Source organism: Paraphaeosphaeria sporulosa (assembly GCF_001642045.1).
Source record: "Paraphaeosphaeria sporulosa strain AP3s5-JAC2a unplaced genomic scaffold CC84scaffold_6, whole genome shotgun sequence".
In the NCBI taxonomy this organism is placed as follows: Eukaryota; Fungi; Ascomycota; class Dothideomycetes; order Pleosporales; family Didymosphaeriaceae; genus Paraphaeosphaeria; species Paraphaeosphaeria sporulosa.
Genome location: NW_017253365.1, coordinates 1,817,032 through 1,841,244, shown reverse-complemented (window position 1 = coordinate 1,841,244; position 24,213 = coordinate 1,817,032). Strand labels below are relative to the sequence as shown.

The following is a 24,213-nucleotide window of genomic DNA, read 5'->3' as shown; positions in this document are numbered from 1 at the left end:
CATTGTCTCGAATGTCTGCTCCCCGGATCTGTCTTAAGGTGGGGCTAGCGACATGATGTCACAGCGGCCGGCTGGGGTAGCTTCGACCAACGAGCGTTCACCGCACCTCCAAGACATGCAAGGCAGATCAACGATGTTGACAAATTATGGCAACGCATTGGGGTTCTTTTATCACAGACGTTACCCAAATCATTATTACCACTGATCATCAATAATCCACACAGATCGCCTTCCTCAATCCGAAGGCCCACCGCCGGGCAGCAGCTTGATGATGCTTATTGAATCATCGTCGCCCTCATCACTGCGGGAGTGGGAAATTGAACAGCATGTCGTCGTTGATATTCGACATGAAATATAGGCGATATACTAAGAGTGATCCCACCAACGCCCTTCCATGTCCGCCCGTAAACAAAATGTCTATCCAAAAGATAGGCTGTAAAGTGCCACTGAAATACCAAGACGATGCAATGCCGCTGAGAAAATGACATAGGGAAGAGATAGTCAGACAGGACGCAACATGCGACAAGCAATATGTGCAGCTGCTCGCTCATCCTCATCCTCGTCCCCGCGCACCTTGGTGCAGACACCGTACTCCGTTTCTATGCAGTCCACTCAACCCGCCCCTGGTTGCTTCTGCTCTCGTACTTCCGTCCTCTCAAGCCGATCGTGATCCATCATATCGTATTAGGGCGTTTCGAAACCAACGCCTGAACCAAAAACCGCCTTCGTGTTGGATATATGAACGCCAAGTACATGCGCAGTAAACAAAAAGGGGTATTGCGAATGACAATGCTTACCTTTGATAGTAGTAGCAACGCTTCATCTCCTCCATTACATGACCAACTTCTTGGTCTTCACAATGAAGGGACTGGGCATATCGTCGCACTCTTCTGGGTTCCACACGACAGCCGGCTTCAACTCTCTGGCCGTGACCGCGCTTCTGGCCTTCATGGGACTCTTAATCCCCGTTCGCATGCCGCGCTTGCCCTCATCCTCGCTCAAAGCATGAGGGATCCCACGCGCTTGCTGGAGCTCCACGAGCGTCCGGCCTAGTGGGCGGGCCCCATTCGCTGGTGTCTTCTTCTTGAGCATGCCCGAAGTCTCAGCTTGCTTGGCCGCTGCTCTACGAGCAGGGCTGCTGAGCTCCGGCTTTGAGCGTGCGCGGGCAGGCGAAGTGGCTACAATGGGAACGGTAGAGTGTGGACGGGGCTTTTGGCCGCCAGGTGCCAATGATGGAGCGGTTGCGAGGCGTGCTGTCGGCCGCGGCAGAGGTTTCTGGGCCCCTGCAAGTGTCTTGAAAGGGTCTTCATTAGACTTGCGACCACTTGAACCGCTACGCGAACGAGTTGGCGATGGCAGGGCAGGAATATCGTCGTCGTCGAGATCGGCGTTCCAATCATCATCAGTTGGTGATGGCGGGACCTCGCCTTCCCATCTCTTGGCTGCTTCCTTTGCTGCTGCGAAAATGTTCTTACTTGAGTGTCTCTCGCGACGAGGGGACAGGGAGAGGCCGCTGACCGCGAGAGATGCTGGTGCGGGAGATGGCTCACCCATCTGAACGTCCATGGGCGAGGGTGGTGGTTGGCTGACAGGTCCTGCCATGGTCCTGGCCCGGGTGAGTGGAGCTCGAGACCTCTTCTTCGGTAGTTGGTTGCCGACAGGAACTCGAGCATCTTGTGTAACGCCATGGCCGTTTGTACCCAGGACGTCGTCTATTGAATCATCAATTGAGAGCGAAGAAATGTCGGTAAGGCTGTTCCAATCAGAGTTGGTGCCTGATGTGCTGATCGAGTCGCCATTAGCAGGGAATATAACAGCCGGCTCCGTAGACTGTGTTGGTGTGTTTGAGCGAGGAGCAAGCTTCGGCGACGTGCTTGGGCGAGCCGGGTACTTCTTCAATGCCCGCTCGACCTGTGCCTTGACTTCTGCTTCGAATGTGTCCTGCAGCTTCCTGAATTCGATCTGGTATCTCCGCTCGACTTCATATTTTACTCGTTTCTCGATCTCCAATTGCGCTTTCACCTCCCACTCTCGCCTGAGCTGGTCGTTGATGTCTTTGCGCATGTTGATGACCTTTGTGTCAAAAGCCTTCTCCCTCTGGATCAGTTTCGTCTCCTGATCCTTCAACTCCTGGCTGATCTTGACCACTTCTTGCTCTTTGCGCATCAGCTTCACGATTGGCAGGTTCAACAGCTGTGCTGTGTCTGGGCGGTTCGTGGGCGAGACCTGAAGGCAAGACGCGATGACCTTGTTGAGCTCCGGGGAATATACGGCCGGGATGGGCGGGTAACGCCCCATGCGAATCTTCTGAATGAGGTCGAGATGGGTCCTAGCATTGAAAGGCGGCTGCTTTGCGCACATTTCGTATATTATGCAGCCCAGCGCCCAAATGTCGGAGTGGGGTCCGTACTGCTCCGCTTTGCATATCTCAGGCGACATGTAGAAGGGAGTACCGACGTAAGTGGAAGCAAAATCGTGAGATTGGAGGATCTTGGACAGGCCAAAATCACCGAGCTTGACGGAGTTGTCGTGGTCGAGGAAGACTAGCCAGCGTTAGTTCTTGTAATGGTGCACGCATGGTGCAGGGACTGACTGTTTTCCGGCTTCAGATCCCGGTGCAGAATCATGGGCCTCCCGTTGCGGTCCCGCACAGGTTTGGCGTCGGCACCAAGACCCATGACGTTCTGGCCTGCTGGCGGCGGGTCCTGCCCATAGTGACAGCGGTAGAGGGCGTTTACAATCTGGGAGAATATGGACCAGACGAACTCCTCTTCGGCGAACTGGTTCTTGTTCTTGAGGTTCTGGATGACGCGACCGAGGTCGCCGTTGCCACAGTATTCCATGTAGAGATGCAAGTCTTGCGAGGCCTTCAGGTGTTCGCGCTCGTAGTATCGGACAATGTTGGGGTGGACGAGCTCCTTGAGAATGGACAGCTCGGCCTGCAGCTGTTCCTTTTCCTTCTGGGACATTTTCGAGTAGGAGATTTCTTTCCGGCAGAGAATCTACAGAACAATCAGCCGGGCGCGCGAGTGCGGTGCAGCGACACGTACATAGCCGTCGGTCTTGCGCTTGACTTTTCGGATGATGCCGAACGAGCCATGGCCTGCACTGTGTCAGTATGCAGGCGTGCCAGGCGCGGTGAGAGCCGCCGTACCGATCTTTTCCAGGACTTCGTATTTGTCGTCCTCGGGCATGATGGATGTGGGTATGCTATATCATCAATTGATGCAGCGAGGGTGGTATTACTATCGAGTGCGAGGCTGTCTGTTAGTATTGGTGGGAGAGGGTGCAGCTGATTGCAGGACGGGACGCATGGAAGAGCGGCGGGCGGCCCAGGTGATTGCCCCGGCCGTGTTAGGGCCTGATGTTTACGGCCGTCGCCAGTAGCAACGGACGCGCACGGAGCACAGGCCTCGCTAGCCTGCAGCACCCGCACGAACGTCATCGGATCTGATCTAATCTAATCGCCGGCGATCGCCACGATGCAGCGCCCTGCGCACCGTCAGATGTCCACTGCCGCGCCGGCTGCCTTTGCTGCTTCTCGCCACCATGGACACGAAGAAGAAGTTCGAGCTGGAGCGGGCGCTCGCGACCGAGAACCAGGCCGTCTCGGCGGGCAAGCTCAAGGAGGACAATCCGCTCGACACCACCGAGACGTTCCGCCAGTTCTGCGAGGCATGTCGGCGGGGTGACCTCAAGGTGTGCCAGGAAATGATCCAGGCGGGCGTCAATGTCAACGCCCGCGACAGACATGACTACACACCATTGATCCTTGTAAGCCATCCCGCAACTACGCTCGTGGACATCGTTTGCGACACTGCTACGCCCAGTGCACCATGGTAACCGCGGTTCTATAAGGCTAGTCTCTGCGGACACTACGAGGTCATACAATTGCTTCTGGAGAATGGTGCGCTGTGTGAACGAGACACCTTCCAGGGCGAGCGCTGTCTGTACAACGCGCTCAACGATCGGATACGGAACCTCCTACTTTCCTACGACTACGCCAAATCTTCGAACCCTCTGCAGCCGCTTGCCGCGCACATTACCTCCCTCCTTACGCGGCCCGAACCAGTCACAGCCGATCTCACCATCGAGGCATACGACCAAAGCTTCCATGTGCACAAGTTTCTCCTCGCAGCTCGCTCGCCATACTTTGCGAAGAAGCTCCGCGCGGCACCAAACACGACGACATGGACCTTGCCACAAAACATACCCAGCCGATCGCTAGGCGTCGCATTGCAGTACCTGTACTTCTCAGAGGTATCGATGCGGAGAGCAATGCATGGACTGAACGACGACGAAGAAACACACGCCTTGAAGGGCATCGATAAAATCGGGCGCCAGTTGGAGATGGACCGGCTGTTTGACGACATTACAGAAGTAGCGGATCGGCGGTTGCTCCGCCAGAAGCGAGCAGAAGAACTGATTCGCGGTCGAGATCAGCTCGAGACATGGTTCAAGGAGCATGTTCTGGACAACAAGCTCGAAGTCGAGACAGCCAACGTGGACAATCTCAAGTGGGATCGGGATAACTCCATCTACGCCGACATCCTGCTTCGAGCAGACGACACCGAAGAAGACTACGAATCCGATGAGACGGATGCCTCCCCTGGTCCCTCGGAGTCCTCAACACCACCCGCGTGCAGTATCCTCGGACTTCCAGTCAAATCTCGCTCTCCATCTCGTTCCCGCAAGTCACGCAGATCCACCATTTACCCTGCACACAAAGCCATGCTGCTCCGCTCAGAATACTTTTCCACCATGCTGAACTCGCACTTTCGCGAAGCCCAACAGACCCCCTATCTCCAGATCGTCACCCTTGACTGCTCTCCCAAGGTTCTCGAAACAATCCTCACCTTCCTCTACACCGAACGCTCCGACTTTGGTCTCGACGTTGCCATCGACGTGCTTTTCACGGCAGACCAGCTCTTCATCGAGAAGCTGAAGCAGCGCGCTGCACTCATCATCTCCACGCTCGGCAACGGCAATTCCTCGACCGTGGAAAGCGAAAACCCGAGAGGCGAGACAGACGCAGAAGAAGTCATCGACATCTACGAGGTCATCCGGGCGGGCTGGGACACGCGCGTGCAGCGGTTAGAAGAGTTTGGAGCGCGATACATCGCGTACCGGTTGGAGAGCTACATCGACACCCCCGAGTTTGCCGAGATTGTGCAAGAGTCCGCCCGCAGAGTCAAGGGCCGGCAGGAAACCGATACCGTCGAGCTCGTGGACGATATTCGGTATTACCTTTCGGACCGGTTCCGGCTACGCTTCGAGGACAGCGGGTTGGAAGAGATGATGGAGCAGAGAGGAGACGCAGATGCCATTGCCGAGGCGATGCAGGATCTAGGCGTCAAAGATGAAGGTGACGAAAACAAGAATGAGTTGTCAGGGAAGGAGCTTGAAGAACAGTTTGCCGTGGGAGCCATCCGCACGTTGGATGGAGAGATTGCCGGTGATGAGTTGGCACAGGACGCGATGAATTACCAGATCCTGCTGGCAAAGATTGACCAGTTGTTGGAGAATCTGAACCTGGACGCTTAGTTTATAGACTGGCGTGCGTTGACTTGCATAGATGCCATCTGCGATAGAAGTACATATACAACATGCAGACGACCACCAGTAAATAGATATGGGTCACCCTAACGCAATCGAAGTTCATTAGCAGGTACATGCTCGACAATGCTGTCTACTACGACTCAAGCCGTCCTTCGTTGTGCAAGCGGAATTCCGGACGGTGCTGTGATCCCGTCTTGTATCGTCTTTGGCTGTTTAGGGCCGCCTTCTCGACCAACAACCTCGGGTCCATCATCAAGGGCTTCACCCAGCCAAGCTTCGAAGACGATGCGTCTGTGTCACCAACATGAGGTAGTCAAAACCTCCAACTGGTCAGCCGCGACTGTACAGCAGATGAGTGCCTGTGTGCCACAGGCATGCACTCGCTCATCCTTTTGTGACGGAAACTGCGCCTGGAGTCCTTGCTATTTTTCTGTCATCAGATCTTGCCTCACTCTGTACCCTTTCAAGGCTTCGCGTTGGTAGCCGTTTCCACCTCTTGCCACCGGTCCACCGCCCGCTTCACCAACCCTTTCATTACGTCCCGGTCCACGACTCCCCCACCGCTCTTTTCCAGCCTCTTCAATATACCATCTTTTGTTCCCTTGTTGCCGCCAGTACAATCTACAACCACGCAGACGCTTTCCCGGCATACACTCTCCTCGAATGCATCCGGATCGCTGAGCACCCAATCGGCCTCTTCGTCTTCGCCGCTCTCGTTCCAATCACGCTTGCCCTCAAATACGGCAAATGTCGAGGGGACAGGCAGTCCGCGGAGGGTTAATGGATGCGCCTCGGACGGGTCATCGGAGCACAGTATGGTCTCGAGGTCTTCGTCCCAAAAGGCGTGCGGGATAACGCTGTTCTTTAGGGCAGCGAGGATGGCAATCCAAGCAGCGTCGAAGGCATTGCCATCGATGCTGATGTAGAAGATGTCGATATAGAGCACCCAGTAGCCCTTCAGCTGCGGCTCGGGCTCTGCGTCGGGGTCGTCAGGGTTGCTGGGCGGGGTGTAGAGTATGCGTAGATCGGAAAGCCGGACGAGGGACGTGGACAGCAGCAGCGACCGGACGCGGGTGATCAGTGTCTGCGCAAAAGACGAGGGCGCATTGCCAGGGATGTGCTGGGGCGTGCTGCCTGTGGAGAGCTCGACGTTGGGTACGAGCACCCGCAAGCTCTCAATCTCCTCGCGCTCGCGCTCGCGCTCTAGGTCCTCTTCGGCCTCGTTTCCGGTGCTGGGCGCAAAATCGGCGGTCCCTTGCACATGCTCTTCGTGGAGTATTTCGGCGCGCACCCCGCACACGGCCGAGGTGTTGCCCAGGCGCACGACGGCCGAGCCATTGCAGTGCGTGAGGCTGCCGGTGTTGATGCCGACCCTTCGGAATTCGTGCGCGGTGCGGCTGTTGGCGCGAAGGGGCGCTTTGGAGGGCTGCGACGCTGAAAGGTGCGCCTGCAGGAACGGATGCGGGGCGACAGCGGCGAAGATGGGACGCGGAAACGTCAAGGCAGGCCCATGCACAGGCTGCTGGTGTGCTGCTGCTGTAGTTGCAGCCATGGTGTTTGTGCGGTCGGTAGACGCGACGTGGGGAGCGGGTTTGAGCGTCAATCGGAGCTGCCGTTGAACATCGAGAAATGCGATTTCCAGGGTTTTCGGGTGATCACCTGATCACGCGTCACCCGTGGACCCTTAGACCCATCTTGCTGGGGAGAACCATCAAGCACACAAGTGCCTATCATGAGTCCTCATATCATATCGGCCCTCTAACGCCTGGTTCCATACTACGGCTTGTTCGGTAATTCCTGTATATGAGCTATGGTATGCCGTGCTAGAACAAAGGTGGGAAAATTCATGGCTCAATAATCGCTAGTGAAGTGATGAGACGACAGTCTTTATTTCTCTACCGTTTTGCGTGATACCACTTCATTTCGAGTCAGTTTCATTCACCAGAGAACTGATATCTGCTGACAGTGTGCATCCAAGCAGGTGATCGTTTGAGAATCGAGCTTATCAAGTTACATCAACAGCACCCACGATACGAACATCAGCCCAAGACACATCACGGCCGGCACGCTCGGCGCATTCGAGGCGCCTGTAGGCTCTGACCCTGCTCCTCCTGTGCTCGTTCCGGATTCCGCGCCATTCGATGGCACCCCTTCCGCAGTACTCGGTCCCGTCCTTTGGACCTCACTCCCACTCCCCAGAGAACTTCCGCTACTGGGGCGAGCGGAAGCTTCAGCCGACCCTGTCCGTGGCAACGTTGTTACATCTGCCTTTGGCACCTCCACACTTGTCATCTGCACCCCATGCACCGTGTCCACCCACAGACAGTACGGCGTTTCTGTCACCACCCGCTCCGACAATGTGCTCCCTGACCAAACCATATACGCATCCGATGACAGACGACTCGCCCCCATCTTATTGTACGTGACAGGAAACGGCTGCGCTTCCGCTGTTCCCGTAGCTGCCAAACTCGCCAACGGCGTTCTACTGAACCCATACCGCTCAGCGCAAAAGGTGCCTCCGTCTCCGCCATCATCAGGCGAATCAGGCAAGGGACCGGTCGATAATTCGGCTCCATAACGGCAGCATTCCAAATCTTGAAGCTCGAAATTCTCCCGGGTCCAGTTGAGAGAACCCAGAATCTCGCCGTCACAGCAGAAGGTCTGGAAATCAGAGTCTTTGAGACCGCGGGTGGCATTCTCGGCATTCCAGGCATTTGCACAGGAGAAAATTGGGGGGTTCGGGTCAGTCCAGTGGTCTAGGTCGTATAGTGGGCCTAAACACCGGTCGTTTGGGGGGATCGACCCCGATGGAACCTCCGTTGAGATCGACATTGAGAAGAGCGAAGTTGTGTTGTCTGCAGAGAATCTATAAAACTTCGTCTTGGTCACCGTGGTTGTTGGCGTCCAGTCAACGGAAGCCACTTGCCGTGTTATCCGTGGGTTTCTGGAAGGATTGGGGGCGGCGTGCACTTTTGGCTCTAGCGCATCATGAACCACGCAGCACAGTGGCCGAAAAATGAATGTAAAATCTCATAATTAAGGCGGACCCTACTGTGAGCATCGACGCTAACTTAGCCTTCTAGAAATATACAAACGTATAGTAGACTGAGTTAGTACAGGATGAACTAAGCGCCTATATTCCTAAATTCCATATCAACAATTGTGCAGGTATCTATAGATTCTGAGATGCCAGGTTCTGTGGATCCGTGGGGGGCGATAAACTATGGTACGGGTTTGGTGATCGTGAGTCGACTTGATATGTCTCGTGCCTGAACACATTAGGAACCATCGCCCCGAAGACTGGGGAGCCAGCGATGTATTCACATGGATCTTGACCGCAAAGTCATTCTGTCAGACCATGAGACAATCTATATTCGACACCTTGCCACAGGAGAAGATAAGACCCTCCCGCCTTCCGTGGTCTGGGACACCAAACTAAGAACACCGGGTAACGGCAGAGCAGCACAGAGTCGTACAAATCAAGCACACGGCATAAACACCTCCTTTCTACTCTCATAATGAAGCTAAACTCTCCTGCCCACGTCATAACCCTTTAATCTACACGCCAAAGTCTACAAATAAATTGCCGAACCCAAAACGCCGTGCTTCGAAATGCAAAGCAAGCCACTCGCTTGCGCAGGTGCACATCATCGCATCTCCTGTTGCCCAGGAGTGCCTGGTACCTGCTCGCCCTTGGTCCAGACGCTCTCCATCGCTTCCGCAACGATGGTCATGCCGGCATCGATCTCCGCCTCGGTGATGACAAGCGGCGGGACGAAACGCAGGGTGTTGGTTCCGCAGGTGATGATAAGGAGGCCTCGTTCTCGCGCCGCGGTCACAATAGGCGTCGGGTCCTCGTCAAGCTGCAGGCCGAGAATCAGGCCTTGGCCCCTGATTTCCTTGACGCGGTCTGGGAAACGCTCCTGAAGTAAAGCGAAATGCTTTTTGAACGCGGCAGACTTTGCGGGTATAGAGTCGAGGATCTCGGGGGAGGAGAGGCGCGACAGGATGTGGGAGGCAACGCGGCAGCCGAGAGGGTTCCCGCCGAACGTCGTGCCGTGGTCGCCTATCTTGATGTGGTCGCAGACAAAGTCATTCACAATGGTAGCGCCGATGGGGAAGCCGTTGCCCAGAGCCTTGGCCGTAGTGACGATGTCGGGATGGGCCTCTTTCGGGTACGAGGCGTGGGCCCAGAATGTGCCTGTTCTTCCGAGACCGCATTGGATCTCGTCGTAGATGAGTACGGCACCGACCTCGGTGCAGCGCTTGCGTAGCGCAAGCAGGAATTCCGGCGTCGCGACGTTGACGCCACCCTCGCCTTGGATGGGCTCGACGATCACGCCGCAGGTGCCCTCAGTGACCAGGTCGTTCACGGCGTCTACATCGTTGAAGGTTCCGTACCGGAAGCCGGGAACCATAGGCGCAAACGGCTTCTGGTACTTGGGGTTTGGTGTTGCGCTCAAAGAGCCCATGGTGCGGCCATGGAACGAGCCAGTGAAGGACACAATGTCATATTTATCTTTGCCTGGTGCGACTTCCTTTCCGACCTTGCGCGCGAACTTTATGGCAGCCTCGTTGGCCTCGGATCCGCTGTTGCAGATGAAGGTTTTCGTAGCGGTCGCGAAACCGCCGGTCGCGTGGGTGAGCTGGATGAGCTGCTTCGAAAGGAGACCAGTCAGGGGGTTGTGATATAGGTTCGAGGTGTGCATGAGAAGTTGTGCCTATGCAGACCAAGTTAGCATTCTGCTGTATGTCTCATTGTCCAGACGCTCTGTACCTGCTCAGAAATTGCCTGAGTAACGCCCGGGTCGCAGTGTCCCAATGCATTGACAGCAATGCCCGATGTGAAGTCGAGGTATTTCCGGTTCTCGACATCGTACAAGTAGCATCCTTCGCCTTTCTCGAACATGGGGGGCGGGCGCACGTAGGTCGGGACCATGTACGGAAGCTGTTGGTTGACGAGACCGGCCGTCTTGGACGTCGATGGGGGGTCTGGCGTCGGGAGAGAGGCTTCTCGCTGCCATTCTGTTAGCAAATAGTGTCAAGTGACTTCCAGGCGAGCAACTGTACCTCTATAGAGTCCTTCACATCTTGCGGTAGGCTTGAGCCCTTCAGCGCAGCAGCCGTGGAGGCATATCGCGCAGGGCCACAATTGGCACGCGAGGCGCGCAATGTCGTCGCGAAACGCTTGGTGGAAAATCGCAAAGCCATCACACTCATATGCAGTACAAGACAACGGGGAAAAACGTGCAAACTTATGCTTGGGGTATCATGCAGTCTGAAAGTTCTAAGCTTGATGTGACTCCGACCACAGGCCGAAAATGATCCTTATCGATTGCGCTTGCCGAATTCGGAGTGACATCCCGCTTGCGCTGTAGACGCCCATACATGCGATGGAGCAAGGCGAAAAGCAGACGCTCAAGGACTCAATTTGAGTGAGTCATGGACGTCAGATGGACGCTCTTGTCGCTGGATCTCTCAATGCTTCTTCGCCTCCCTCTCCTTCAGCTTCTCATCAATATGAGCATCCAATCTCATCCAGCACGTCTTGCCTTCGACGAAGCAACTTGTCATCCAGGCCCACCAGACCGGCTCAGAGGGTGTCAGCCCGTGCCTGTTTAGTTTCCTGGCCATGAACACCGTCTCCGTAGCATGGATGCCCACCATGATATAAAAAAGATACGGTTGAATCGTGAAAAGGAAGTCGCCAAAGCCGGGGACATGAGATAGTATGTTGTCGTGTATAAGTGATCCGGATTTGAAATTGGCCCTCCGAGAGAACGTGGTGAGCACGATCAGGCACTGCGTAAAGTTGAACAAGTGAATCCAGTGGAGACCCGGTGCATATGGCGGGGTGTACTTGGTGATTGGAATGTCGGTAAGCCCGAGTATGTCGAGGGCCTCTTTGTCAAGTTGGATGAGGCGCTCGCGTGCTTCCCGCATGGCTTTCATGGGCGGGTCTAGGGGGATGATGACTTGCTGTTTACCACAATCGAACTTCATATCATTCAACGTGACACCCGTCAGGCGCGCGTCACGGACCTCGGAGATGGATTTCTGTTTGAAGGCTTTAAGATATCTGCGCACCTGCACGATTCAGCGTTGGCACTCATTTTTTTGTGTTGAGCATCTCACTGAGTCGGCATGGTCAGCATTCATGTGCTTGACGATACGCTCGCTGATGACGGCTTCTTGAGCCTCTGGGGTTGACATGTTGTCGTCCGTCGGTGTACTAATAGATGTGGTTGCTATATATGTGCGTAAGGCTTTTCGAGCTCAGGGATGCTGCTGTTTGTTCGGAGCGGGCAACTCGCTCCGAAAAACCCGCTACGCGGGCATCGTGCTTCCCATGCCCTTTCCAGCACTTCCTTGCCTACGACGTTCCTTTCTGCATTCACAATACAGACGTTGAAGGCTCACTACCTTCACTGCTTCACATGTGCGCTCGATTGCGCCAAGCCTGGAATGCAGAGGGCTACCTCACGATCGACAAGGCTTCGCCATCCCAGCCACCCTGATGATCAATCAGGCTAGTGATCGATTGCGTCAACGAGCGGAGCGGAAGTCGGCCGTGCGTCTGGACGTCTGATATCATGCGAAGCGCTTGCGCGCCGCTGTCATGGTCGGCACCGGAAGACGTTGGCGGCGAGAGCCCCCGCGAAACTTGGAAACGGCAAGTGGACCTGGACGCATGGGCTCAGTGTTGCTTCCGGTCCCCACTTTCCCGTTCCGACAAGCACCTGCTTGCAGGGATGAGGGCAAGTTTCAGCGACGCCTCGCAGGATTGGTGGGGAGATTGAGCGTGCCACTTGTTGCGTCAGAGTGCATAGGCGGGTGGCTCGTGTGAGCATGGGTGTGATGTACCCTCCTCAATCAAACCGGTTCCTGTCCTCTGCGACTTTTCTCTTAACAGTTTGCGCCGCTCGTGCATCCCTCCCAAATTATTCCCACCGCACTACTCCATTCGCACTTTATTCACCCGACCACCAACTGAAGTCCCAACATCATCATGGCGGACACAGTTGAAGAGACCAAGAACTCCGTCTCCGGAGAGGGCCAGGCCAATGCCAACGCATCGCTAGGGGGATCTGGCCAAGCAGAAAGCACGAGTAAGAAAACCGAGAAAAAGGCACCGAAGAAGTTGGGCAACAAGAAGCAACAGCAGCAACAGCCAACTCCTGAAGCCACGCCCGCCCCCGATAGTGAAGCTGAAGGAGAGGCTGAGCAAGAGGACGCAGGACGAAAACAAACCTCCAACAACGCCGATGCCGACGACTCGGAGCCCGAGCCCCAGCAAGAGAAGTCCAAGTCTCAATCGAGGCGTCGCCAGTCTCGCGGCCGTGGACGACGAGGCGGTGACTCGGACTCTGAGTCTGTCGCCCGATCCGACGTGTCTGCCTCCGGTGGCCGCCGCAACCGCCAGCGCCAAAAGAAGCAGCAGGGCGGCAAGGGAGGCGGCCCGCTCGACTCAATCGGCGAGAACGTTCCTGGTGGAGAACTCGTTGGCGGTGCCACCGACATGGTTCAAAACACGGCCGGCAACGCTGTCAACCAGGTCGGCAACACGGCTGGCAAGGCTCTGGGAGGCTTGACTGGTGGCGGTGGTGAGGAGGAAGGCGACAGCAAGGGCGAGCAGCTCCGGTTGCGCTTGGAGCTCAACCTGGACATTGAGATCCAGCTCAAGGCGAAGATCCACGGTGACCTCACGCTTGGTTTGCTGTAAGTTTCCTACTGTCTACAACTGCACTGAGCGACGGCTGATTTTATGCAGCAACTAAATGTTTCCGACGGAGGCTTGTCTCTGCTTTTCCTATGTTGCACGATTGGATGATCACTGAGCTTTTGCTTGTTCGTCTTGCCGGCGTTGGGAACACGGCGCTCACTATGTAATTACCCATGTTTGCATTTGCATAGAAAAGCTATGTAACCATAATGCCAACCTGTTGCGAAGCGTAATGCCTGCAGATGTGATGTATCGCCCCGTGGAGCTGCAGCTTGAAACGTCGCCGGGAAGCGGTGGCAGAGTGCGCTGCAGGGAGCTGTAGCCGACCCCGCACCTGCGTCTTCACGCCCATGTTTGGACAATGGGAGCGATCAACCGCCCGCTTTCTGCCAACTTTTATGTCGGCTTAGATTCCATGCGGACAAGCGGCCCACGGTTGAAGGATGCCGGTACCGTCGGAACACTTGCACATGCGTGCACCGCCCTCCGATGGACCTGATGCGTGGGCCGCTTTCGCCGCATGACGTAGGCAATCGCGATCAGGATTGGGGCGGGCGACAGGGATCACGCCCATGCCTACCATGTCATCCAACGTTGCACGGGTCCGTGCGGGCAGCCCCAGTCGCTCGTTGCATCAATCTTGTTTTCGGCGGCGGGCTGGCCGTGGATAGTACCTCGACAGTCCTCTGCAGTCGACGTGCTCTTCGTTCCCTCTGAACACTCTTCGCGAGCCGCCTTCCCATTCCCAGACCAAAACCACATCCCCGCCCAAGTCACGAGCCCCACCACCCACCATGGCCGACAACAAGAACTACGATGACGAGCCGCATGAGCGGACGACGATGCAGCAGAAGAAGGCGATCAATGCAAAGAAGCAGGCAAAGCGCGAATCCGGCGAGCAGACGGCACGGTCACGGTCCTCGTCCCGCCGCGCCCGGCGGCAGCGCATCCAGAAGGGCATGGAGGACGGCAAGTACCTGAAGACGACGTCGCTGGAGGCGCTCGAGGAGGCTGACGCGAATGGCGAGCTCAATCAGATGGGCATGTTCGAGCGCATCGGCCCGGACAGCACCTCCATGGACGGCCCCGTTACCTATGCCCGCGCAATGCGCGGCGAGATCCCCATGCGCGGCACCGACCCCAACCAGCCCTACCGGATGGAGCCCCAGGAGAAGAAGAGTTCGCTCGACGACACCGACGGCCTCAAGCTCAAGCTGGATGCCAACTTGGAGATAGAAATCGAGCTCAAGGCCTCCATCCGGGGTGATCTGACCCTGTCGTTATAGTAAGTTGGAATTGTTCCCTAGCACGTCCACCACGCCACTCCCACCCCACATATTTTCCACACAGTCGCACCCATCTCACACGGTCTGACTCTCACTTCTTTATTAACAGCGAGTAGTGCATGATTGGTGTTCTACGTACGAGCCACATGAAGAAAAAACGAATGGGACGACAACATCCTGGCATCCGCTTCGCAAGTCGAGCTTCGTCAAGACTGCACGGCGCACAATCTTTTTCTTTCCTATCTTGGCGCTGTATCTATCTATCTACGACTCTGGGGTCTCCTTCAAGCGTTACGGAGTTAGACCATCGCATCATTGGGTAATTGTACAAGTCAGTCAATCAAAGATCAGGTATTGATCATATCGTCGTCCGCGTCTTCGTGGTGGCTCAACAGATCCCCGTCCCTCCTCTTTCCCTAGCATAGCCATCTCGCTCACCCGCACGCTACATGCTTCGATTGTTGGATGCTGACATTCTACCAGCGCCGCAGACGATGCCTTCGCAAATATTGGTAAGAGCCTAGGCAAGGTGAGTTCGGCTGTTGGAAAAACTGCGGGCAGGCTGGGCCAGACGGTCGGTTCGGCGTCGAAGACTCTCGGGAAGACGACGGGCGCATTGGCTCAGACGGCCACATCGACGGTAGGCGGTGTTGGGGACAAGGTCAGCGGTGTCGGAAACACGGTAGGAAAAGCGACAAAAACGGGGTCGAACCTCACGAACTCGATCACGAACACGGCTAAGAATATCGCCAAACGGTAACAAGGAGCAACAATAGACGAGCTATTGGTTGTTGGGAGTGGGCTCTGTTGCGTGGCGAGCACGTGCGGCGTCGGCGTGGTATTGAACTTTGGATTGCTGAACGGGACGTGTGGGTTTCTGCGTGCGCTGCACGGTAGCGAATCTCAAGGTGCGCAGGCAGTCGCGCACAGCTTTTCAATACCCAATCTCAGGTTGTTCTTTCTCTTCGCATCCTGTTCACCAATCTTCGATTGTGCACCGTACTTTATGTCATTACTTTACCAATTCTTATCCCCTTTGCCTTCGTATCTGCATCTTTTCTATCCATCCCACCATGTCTCGCATTCCCCGTCCAACCACAGAGTCCACCCAGGACTCCTCCAGCCGTTTCGGCAGCTTGAGGGGCTCCATGCGCAAGGGGTTCCAGAGCCTGCGCGAGACGCTGAAGAAGAAGGACCCTGCTGCTCCATCAACTGACCGTCGCAAGATCTCGGCGCCGATCATGAAACAGGTTGAGGTAGAGAGCGGCGTCAATACGGTGTCAGTGCCTGCTCCCCTCGAACTGCCTTCGCCTCCGGCTCCGCCCCGCCAACCCGTTCGCAGCATCAGGTGGGAACAAGGAGTACATGTACCGAGCTGCGTAAGTATGAGGCCGGGACCTGCCCCTCGCGAGCTGCTTGCACTTCCCCTGAGCATGCGCAAATTCAAACAGGAGGGGAAAGGGTATGAACCGAACGGCACCGATGCCGATCTCTATCCTCGTCCTCTCTCTGTCGCTTCTCACCTGCAAATTCTGCCTCCAAAAAGGGAGGAGAGAGTGCCCAAAGATTTGGGGCCACAACCTCTTCCCCTCGCTGCAGCTCCGCCTCGCCTACCCATTCGCAACCCGGAGCGCAACGGTATCATCATTCCCCCTAGTAGGGATATGGTGGCAGATCAGGCGCGTGTACCAGAGCCTCTCCACAAGTTCAAGCTGAGGAAGCCTGATTTGGCCGTGCGCGATTCTTTTGCCAGAGAGCTGCCGTCACCGCCGCCGAGTGAGCCGCGGTCGTCGCCTTCGGTCGAAGGAGAGGAGCAGGTGGAGGCGGCTACGGGCATTGTATCCACTCTCGATGCGGCGCAGCAGCCGGGGCAGGAATACCACGTTACAGAGGGGAGCACGGCTGCGGTTTCCGAGGTAGTCGTGGAGAAAGCGTCACCGTCGAGCGATGCAAAAGGTGGTGAGTTACCCCAGGCTACACTATACACACTCACAGCTAACGGCACACAAAAGCTACAGCGTACTCTCCGGACGCCTTCACCGACCGCATACAGTCCATCACAGAACGCATGGACAGTATCAAAGTCAAGATCGCCGAAGGCGTCGAGAACGACGAACACGATCCTGTCTTGGAAGCGCGGGGCTCGCGGATCCTGGAGCAGGTCACGAGTCTCAAAGAGGAAGTTGCGAACGCACGCCATTCCAAGTACATCCTCAGTAAAGAGGAAATCGCGAGCATTGAGAGCGAGTGTCAGCCTCGTGCTCCTGAGTTGGTCGATGTGATGATGACGGCACAGGAGAAAGTGGATAAATTAGTGGAGGAAGCACGGAGGTTGGCGGCGCTTGTGGAGGCTGAGGAAGAGAAAAAGAGAGTGCAAGAAGAAGAGAGACAGGAGGATGAAGGGAAGAGCAAGCCGCCGCCAGATGCGCCCACAGCGCCGAAAGGTATGTTATGCTCAGACTATCAAGTATCTCGGATCGCGACTAACAATGATTGTGTACAGCGATGCTTGTACGCCGAGCGGAACGCGCTGCCCAGGGTCAGCAGCAGTCCCACTCCTGGGGACGAAACGGGCCTCCGTCTTCAGTCCAAAGACAGACCAGAAGCGGTGGGAATCGGTCCGGAAATGGGCGTCCCAACCAGCGGATGCCATACAACTCGCAGAGCATGCCTCGTGGCGGATATCGCAATGCGGCTCCAAACCCTTCCCGCCATCGCATTCCACAGAGCAGACCGGGAGGTAACCTGGAAAGTGAACCGCAAGGTCACTTTCGAAACGGTTCTCGCAGCGGGCCTCCAGGACAGCCCGCGACGCCTTACGAGACGTGGACCATGCCGCGCAGAGGCTGGCCCCAGAATCACGGCTACAACTGGCCGCAAAGAACGCCACCGATGAATCCGATATGGCACAGTTCGTCGGGATCAGGCGCCGCTCCATATACTCCGGGTCCGCCAGGTTACTTTCCGGGCTACAGCCCATATGGGCCCTTTGGTTCGATAGGCGGGTATGCGCCGTGAGAGCTGTCAAAAATGCTCCTGGAAATCGTCTGTTGAGGTGTCCGAGTCTACCCTGCGTCCACCATACACGCCCAGACGAGCCTCCTTCCTCTGACCAAGAACACAACCTGTGGCCTCCAAAAGCCCCAGAACGCCATGCTTCGAATCCCACGCTCGAGTCTCTGCTCCCTCCTACCCCCCTGTCCTAGTTTTAATCACCGCTATCGCCAGAGCCATATCCACTTTCAACACCACCCCACACTCATCCCCGGCTGCCCTCTATACCGCACCCCACACATCACCATACCGAGCACAGCCATGAGCCCAAAAAACATGAGCACAGTGCAGAGCAGCAAGACGAGGCGCTGGCAGCAGGTTGCGCGGCGGTAGTGGATGACGATGTTGAGGTGGGTGGGTGGGTGTCTATATGTGCGGTAGGCGTACGCATTTAAGAGGGACAATTCCGGGTCTAACGGGTTGTAGAGACGGTGGGAATTGGAGTAGGGGTCGTGCATTTCGGATAGTGTGATGTTGATGGGTTTGAGGTTGTGATGATGGCTGAGGTTGCGAGCGTTCGTTCCAAGTTCTTTCTTTCCCAGTGCAGGACCGCAGGTGCTTTTCGACGTGGAATCTCTGCCGCCCGCAAGAATCGGTCGGTCTGTACCTCTTCTTCTTCCTGTATCTTGCCGCCGGCCAAACCCTCTCACACTCGCTGCTCAGAATTTCACCAAGTTTATTCCGACATTCATCAACTGCCCGAAACCCGGGTCTCCCCTCTGCTAAACACCCTCCCGCAGCAGGGGCTGTGCTTCCGAGTGGCACCCACCTAGTAAGCTGACCCTGCGACTTGCGACGGGCCCGCGTACAGCATTCGACACTGGTCGCGCGGTGTTACTTATTCGGGACCACAATTGACGCGGTGCCGCTGGCGGCCCTGCTGTACTACACTAGCGTACAGTCTTTCGCTACGGTATGGCTAGCGTCGCACGCGTTTGGCAAGGGGTGCCTTAAAGTCCGCGGATGGGTGATGATTAAATCCGTGCAGTGAGCATTTTCTTCTATACGCAGAGGGGATATGTTCGGCACTTGGCTAAACTATGTGTGCTTGGAGTTGACTGGCTACAGGTGCAAGGTTTCCGAGCTTGTTACGGATTGTCGTAAGGCTTCGAAGGACGCGATGTACAACTTCAGTTAACTACTTCAAGATGGAGAGTTTGCATAGCCTTGTCTTGCCGAAGAGACACCTGTGATGATCACCCAATAGTTGATTCCCGTATGCACTTGACGAGTCGGTTCACGCCGTGGATGCTGTGACTGACCTCGGGATCTAACGCTCGCAGGCCTATCAATACTAATACTTGTCTCTGTGCTTGCACTGCTCCGGGAGTCAAGTCCATCAAACAACGATAAAGTCACTCGTTGATTGAATGCAGGACCATGGTCCGCATCATGCCCATTCCACTGGCAGTACTTGCCTCTCTGCCCAATGCGGTATTTCGCGCTGCACATGTACCTCATCGCTCAACAAGTTATCCGAAAACTCACGATGTGACCGTGCTTCGAGCTTCAGCCATTCCGCATCACGCATGTAGTTTCCACCCACAGTCACCTTCTCCGCATCATCCTCCCGCTTAAACCAGTCAAGGACCTTCTTCCGTCCCCAGTTCCTCGCCACGCGATCCGCGCACCCAAAAGTATCGCTCGGGTAGAGAACGGCAGCAGCATCGAGGAGCTCGATGGCATGGTCCTCCATGTCCAGAATGATGAGTGTGCATATATAAGTCGCAACCAGCTCGTCGTCTGGAGTCCCGTCCCTTGGTACAACGCCATTCAACTGCGGGAGGTAGTTGCGAGCGCGGGCATTTGTAAGCCCGGGATAACAACGCATGTTGCTCTTTGGAAATTGTGCGATTGGGGCGAGGAGACGAACACGTCCATACGTCGTCTTTTGGCTCGCAGCCGTGCAGAGCCTTTTCAAAATTTCTTTTTTCGGAAAAGGCGGCGGGGGAGAAAGCGATAAAGCGTGGTTTGCACAGGAAATGATGCGCTTAGGAAGGGTGTCTCCTATGCGCCGATTGGAAATTGAGAGAGTGGAATTGTAGAGAGCGGAGGCGAACAGGGTGCGGCGATGGGGGATAGAGGGGCTGGTGCATGGCAACAGACGTGCGTTGAGGGACATAGACAGGTTTGGTAGGATTATGTTGTTGTGAAGGGAGAGAAGTATCTCTTTGGCCCAAGTCCCTTTGTCCAGATTAGTTGGGTATCTAAAGCACACATGGGATACAGTCAATGACGCACTGTTTACAAGGCGGAGGGAGAGGATAGTGTGGAGATTCCAACAACATTTTTTCGGATAGAGGATGCGCGCACGTGGTGTTGACGGTGGTTCGGTGGGGTCTGACTCTGGACCGCTGAGGTACGCGACGACTAGCTGTTCGATTACAAGAACAAGCAGATCGGCGGGTAGACTGTTCAATGGAAAAGGTGCTTCGTCTGCGACGGTGTTTTGGTTTTGCTCTGTATGACTCTCTCCCAGATCACAATTGTCCGTCTCGATCTCATTCTCCCGTAGTTCTTTGAAGTCTTCGGGTGTTGTGCTGCGGAAGCGGGCGCTGAGACGGTTGACGAGAAGAAGACGAGAAACACGGCGGCGTGAATGCTGTAATAGCATTGTGCGCCCTGTAATGAGCTCAACTAGGTGGGGGTTGTGGTGGTTTACTGTGTATCGTAGATTCCGAGGTTCGGTCCAATGTGGGGTTCAATTGTTGTTGCCTGGCAGCAGCCTAGGCGTGCTTGCTACACGCAAGAAAAGTGTCGCAGCGACTCGAGGTCCAGTGAAACAGGCCCCAGATATAAGAACCAGTATGCCAGTTCAGAATTTCCAGGATTCTTACTGCTCTCGTACGTGGGCACAAAGCCATGGTATGGTGTGCCGGCTGACAAGTGGCTTTCGAGCTGGGTAGCTCGCCCGCCTAGGGATGCAAAAGAACCCCAGTCGAATCCCCAGGGTAATTGCTATCTGGAGACATGCAGCTCTTGCAATGCAGATCGATGTAGAAAAATCCCTCGTTCCCCACGCCTGATCAAATGACATTCCGTTTTTTTTTTGTTTCACGTAGCCGTTCCACCTCGAGCAGACATGCCATGGGTCACTCGAGATGTTTACCGTTCGGTACTGTGGCAGACGCCTTTTGCTGTTACTCTCCCGGTTGGGGGTTGGACGAGCCGTCCTTCAATCTCAGCCTTGTCTCGCCCTGCTTGTCGCCGATGCATCAACAACAGGGAGTAGGTGAAGCCGTTTGAGCGGTCACCGATGTCTGGATCTCTCTGCGCGGTGAGCTGTAGCCCTATTCGATGACAGCATCGTGCGACTCAAATATCAAGTTTTGCTCTGCTCGCGACGAGCATGCATTTTAGGCCAGTTCCAGCTCTGAGATGAAAGAGACACTGATCAACCCCATTCTACACCACTTACGACGTTTTTGTTAAGGAACTCGTACCATGATCCGCTCTTCACTTACTTTGTGCCCCTTTTCATACTCGCCTTGGGGCTTCAAGACAGTTCGATCTACCTCATTACAAACCGGAAAGACTTCAAGAAGCATACGGACAACCACCCGCTCCCTCCTAGAGTGCAGCGGTTGCTACTCCAGGGCGCACGTCTCCGTGCATTGTTTGGTGTGTGGTACCTGGGAGCGCTGTTTCACATGGCTCGTCCAATGCTCAGTCCTTCAGAGGTTAAGCACCTCTTCACTATATACTCATGGGGTGAATATCCCGAGCAGGTCGACGCAGCACACATGCTTCTCACAGCATTGATATCAGTGGAACGCGCAATCTGAAGTTTATCCAGCACCCACTCGGATGCGCATGGGTTTGGGTGCTGCTTTCAAAAGACTCAGTGCCGGTGAGTGGAAGATATCTGTTGCCATGGATAAGGGGCACCACGCACTCGCGTACAGCTACCTCGGAAGACTTTGGGGCCAGCGGGATGGAGGGTGCTTAGGCAAGCGTGTGGTGCAGTTGTCAATGGCTGTACACCTGGTGTGCGGTTTGTTGGGCCACGCGGGGCTTTGACGGCAGAACATTTCGTGGACGCTTCTATCTGGGCGACAAGCGAAGGGATGGCTTTACGACTTGTATGCTCGCCTGGCACGTGGTCGTTGCGGTGTTCGAGATGACGCAGGTAGAAGAGCGCGCAACGAAGAGCGCCGTTGCGGGGCTGGTAGAAAAAGTCCACCCCACCTTGGAGCGCCTGCGCCTGGTTTCGCCCCGCTACACGAAAAAGACAGCGCCCGCGCCAGCAACACGGACGCGCGAAAAGGAAGATGGAGGACGACCGAGCGCAGACAAACCTGGGGCCGGCAGCTGAGGACGGTGTGCCTGAGGAGGTGCGCGCTGTACCCAAGCAGCCCAGGCGCCGGTTTGTAGGCAGGAAATCGGCGGCAGAGGCGGGCAGCGCAGACCCAAATGCCAACATCGAGGACTCGTCGGCGATACAAGGTGTGAGACAGCCCAGCCGCCAGCGCCTGCTCTCCGGCGTCTAACAAGGAGCGCAGTTGCCCAGCCTCGCCGCACTGCCCGCGCGCTGAACTCGATCCCCGACTCCATCCTCAACGACGCCGACATCAACGCCGCCATCGCACTCCTCCCGCCCAACTACAACTTCGAGATCCACAAATGCATCCACCGCATCCGCTCGTCGGGCGCCAGGTCGATCGCCCTGCAGTTCCCCGAGGGCCTGCTGCTCTTCGCGACCACCATCTCGGACATCCTCACGCAGTTCTGCCCCGGCACCACCACGCTGATCATGGGCGACGTGACGTACGGCGCCTGCTGCATTGACGACTTCACGGCGCGCGCCCTGGGCTGCGACCTGCTCATCCACTACGCGCACAGCTGCCTGATACCCGTGGCAGTCACCAAGATCGCCACGCTCTACATCTTCGTCGCGATAGGCATCGATACGCAGCACCTCGTCAACACCATAACCCAGAACTTCCCCACCGGCAAGACCATCGCACTCGTCGGCACCATCCAGTTCAACGCCACCATTCACGGCATCGTCTCCGTCCTGAAGCGCGAGGGCTTCACCGCCATCGTCCCGCAGATCGCGCCGCTCTCCAAGGGCGAAATCCTCGGCTGCACCTCGCCCTCCATGGCCATCCAGCACGGCCAGCTCGACGCCAAAGGCCGCGAAGAGCCCGTCCCGGACCTCCTCCTCTACCTCGGCGACGGCCGCTTCCACCTCGAGAGCGCCATGATCGCCAACCCCTCCATCCCCGCCTACCGCTACGACCCCTACTCCCGCCGCCTTACCCACGAAACCTACCAGCACACCTCGCTGTACTCGCTCCGCCGCACCGCCATCCTCACCGCCCGCAAGGCCACCACCTGGGGCATCATCCTCGGTAGCCTCGGTCGCCAGGGCAACCCGCACACCCTGACTCTCATCGAGAACGAGCTCAAGCGCCAGGGCCTCAAGTCCATCAACCTGCTTCTCTCGGAAATCTTCCCCGGAAAGCTCGCCATGATGGACGACGTCGATGCCTGGGTGCAGATTGCGTGTCCAAGGCTGAGCATCGACTGGGGTTATGCGTTTCCACGGCCGCTGCTGAGCCCGTACGAGGCACTCGTTGCCCTGGGCGTGCGGGAGGCGCCGTGGTTAGATGAGGAGGTGGGAGAGAGCGAGGTTAGGAGGAATCTGTATCCCATGGACTTTTATGCGAGGGAGGGATTAGCGAGGACAACCGAGGGGCATGTGAGGGCTGCAATGGAGGTGGAGATCAAGGGGTAGGAAGAATTATCGAGGAAAAAGGCATGCATGGCTCGGCGTTGGGAAAAAAAAATATCAGGAACTTAGTGGCGTATATGGAAGAATGTCTAAAGGATAGATGAAGAATGCTACAGAACCGTACTCCACTTCTACGCGCGCCATTGTTGCTCAGACTCTTTGGACGTCCAGAAAACTCCTATGGCGTGTGGAAGGAGTGCTGGTTGTAGTAGAAACAGCGACTCGCGAGGCAGAAGCTCAAATAATCTGCCAAACGGTCCAAGGCCATCCTTACCCCTTCTTCCTCGCAAAACGCCCTGAGCTTGCTGCGCGAACGGATGAGCAGATTAGTTCGACTTCAGCATAGCTTAGTAAGCACGGCTCACTGCACAGCTGAATAGGTGAAAAGCCACGAAGAGAAAGAAACATGTAGATCAATATAGAAAATTCAAGAATAAGATGGGGGAAGCACTACATCATCTAAGATCTCTTGATAAAAGAAGGCAAGAACAGATAACGGCGTACCGCACGAGTCTTGGGGGACTTTTGGGCTTCTATCGGCCAATAGTTGATTGTGGAGTAGATTCCACTGCGATCTTTAGCACTGACGAAGTCTGGTGGTAATACTGGGCTGTTGAGTATACGAGAGACTCTGCGAAGACATGTTAGGTCGTATGTGAGCCAGCGATCTTGAGAGAGACTGCGAGGAAGAGACAGAGTGGAAGGGAACACTAAAAACTATGCACAAAAGATCGATCCGCTACACTACTATGCCGCTCTTCTACTATGCCGCTCCTCTACTATGCCGCTCCTCTACTATGCCGCTCCTCTACTATGCCGCTCCTCTACTATGCCGCTCCTCTACTATGCCGCTC

General features: G+C 55.9%; 12 protein-coding genes across 12 annotated transcripts; 5 read left to right on the top strand and 7 right to left on the bottom strand.

The window, feature by feature from the left end:
* Positions 1-195: 195 nt before the first annotated feature.
* On the bottom strand, positions 196-694 carry CC84DRAFT_811078 (uncharacterized protein). The gene has a single exon (XM_018187521.1). The coding sequence runs from the start codon at positions 555-557 to the stop codon at positions 276-278; it is 282 nt and encodes a 93-aa protein (XP_018035348.1). The 5' UTR covers positions 558-694; the 3' UTR covers positions 196-275.
* On the bottom strand, positions 357-3,301 carry CC84DRAFT_1148035 (Pkinase-domain-containing protein). The gene is made up of 4 exons (XM_018176616.1): positions 3,155-3,301; positions 3,051-3,103; positions 2,594-3,002; positions 357-2,543 (listed from the first exon to the last, which is right to left on the bottom strand). Exons 1-4 carry the CDS (start codon positions 3,192-3,194, stop codon positions 832-834), a joined length of 2,214 nt encoding a protein of 737 aa, XP_018035347.1. The 5' UTR covers positions 3,195-3,301; the 3' UTR covers positions 357-831.
* Positions 3,302-3,549: 248 nt separating this feature from the next.
* Positions 3,550-5,783, top strand: CC84DRAFT_1247507 (uncharacterized protein; the record flags this gene model as incomplete). The annotated part of the gene is made up of 2 exons (XM_018184237.1): positions 3,550-3,774; positions 3,859-5,783. The coding sequence occupies 2 exons, from the start codon at positions 3,550-3,552 to the stop codon at positions 5,542-5,544; spliced, it is 1,911 nt and encodes a 636-aa protein (XP_018035346.1). The 3' UTR covers positions 5,545-5,783.
* CC84DRAFT_811063 (exoribonuclease family protein) lies at positions 5,784-7,168 on the bottom strand. The gene has a single exon (XM_018187520.1). The coding sequence runs from the start codon at positions 7,109-7,111 to the stop codon at positions 6,023-6,025; it is 1,089 nt and encodes a 362-aa protein (XP_018035345.1). The 5' UTR covers positions 7,112-7,168; the 3' UTR covers positions 5,784-6,022.
* A 345-nt stretch (positions 7,169-7,513) lies between these two features.
* CC84DRAFT_1206506 (uncharacterized protein) lies at positions 7,514-8,553 on the bottom strand. Its single transcript, XM_018182035.1, has one exon. It carries the CDS (start codon positions 8,389-8,391, stop codon positions 7,570-7,572), a length of 822 nt encoding a protein of 273 aa, XP_018035344.1. The 5' UTR covers positions 8,392-8,553; the 3' UTR covers positions 7,514-7,569.
* A 589-nt stretch (positions 8,554-9,142) lies between these two features.
* On the bottom strand, positions 9,143-10,978 carry CC84DRAFT_811029 (acetylornithine aminotransferase mitochondrial precursor). The gene is made up of 3 exons (XM_018187519.1): positions 10,630-10,978; positions 10,337-10,576; positions 9,143-10,280 (listed from the first exon to the last, which is right to left on the bottom strand). The coding sequence occupies exons 1-3, from the start codon at positions 10,777-10,779 to the stop codon at positions 9,207-9,209; spliced, it is 1,464 nt and encodes a 487-aa protein (XP_018035343.1). The 5' UTR covers positions 10,780-10,978; the 3' UTR covers positions 9,143-9,206.
* A 59-nt stretch (positions 10,979-11,037) lies between these two features.
* On the bottom strand, positions 11,038-11,772 carry CC84DRAFT_1092825 (uncharacterized protein; the record flags this gene model as incomplete). The annotated part of the gene is made up of 2 exons (XM_018174486.1): positions 11,038-11,646; positions 11,695-11,772. 2 exons carry the CDS (start codon positions 11,770-11,772, stop codon positions 11,038-11,040), a joined length of 687 nt encoding a protein of 228 aa, XP_018035342.1.
* A 773-nt stretch (positions 11,773-12,545) lies between these two features.
* CC84DRAFT_1165325 (uncharacterized protein) lies at positions 12,546-13,512 on the top strand. Its single transcript, XM_018178690.1, has one exon. The coding sequence runs from the start codon at positions 12,569-12,571 to the stop codon at positions 13,280-13,282; it is 714 nt and encodes a 237-aa protein (XP_018035341.1). The 5' UTR covers positions 12,546-12,568; the 3' UTR covers positions 13,283-13,512.
* Positions 13,513-14,076: 564 nt separating this feature from the next.
* CC84DRAFT_1177103 (uncharacterized protein) lies at positions 14,077-14,568 on the top strand (the record flags this gene model as incomplete). Its single annotated transcript, XM_018180265.1, has 1 exon — positions 14,077-14,568. One exon carries the CDS (start codon positions 14,077-14,079, stop codon positions 14,566-14,568), a length of 492 nt encoding a protein of 163 aa, XP_018035340.1.
* A 1,073-nt stretch (positions 14,569-15,641) lies between these two features.
* On the top strand, positions 15,642-17,586 carry CC84DRAFT_1177102 (uncharacterized protein; the record flags this gene model as incomplete). Its single annotated transcript, XM_018180264.1, has 3 exons — positions 15,642-16,527; positions 16,587-17,012; positions 17,072-17,586. 3 exons carry the CDS (start codon positions 15,642-15,644, stop codon positions 17,584-17,586), a joined length of 1,827 nt encoding a protein of 608 aa, XP_018035339.1.
* Positions 17,587-18,805: 1,219 nt separating this feature from the next.
* Positions 18,806-20,278, bottom strand: CC84DRAFT_1260246 (uncharacterized protein). The gene is made up of 2 exons (XM_018184980.1): positions 19,864-20,278; positions 18,806-19,806 (listed from the first exon to the last, which is right to left on the bottom strand). The coding sequence occupies exons 1-2, from the start codon at positions 20,234-20,236 to the stop codon at positions 19,013-19,015; spliced, it is 1,167 nt and encodes a 388-aa protein (XP_018035338.1). The 5' UTR covers positions 20,237-20,278; the 3' UTR covers positions 18,806-19,012.
* Positions 20,279-21,893: 1,615 nt separating this feature from the next.
* Positions 21,894-23,682, top strand: CC84DRAFT_1196943 (uncharacterized protein; the record flags this gene model as incomplete). The annotated part of the gene is made up of 2 exons (XM_018181494.1): positions 21,894-22,068; positions 22,125-23,682. 2 exons carry the CDS (start codon positions 21,894-21,896, stop codon positions 23,360-23,362), a joined length of 1,413 nt encoding a protein of 470 aa, XP_018035337.1. The 3' UTR covers positions 23,363-23,682.
* Between the last annotated feature and the right edge of the window lie 531 nt (positions 23,683-24,213).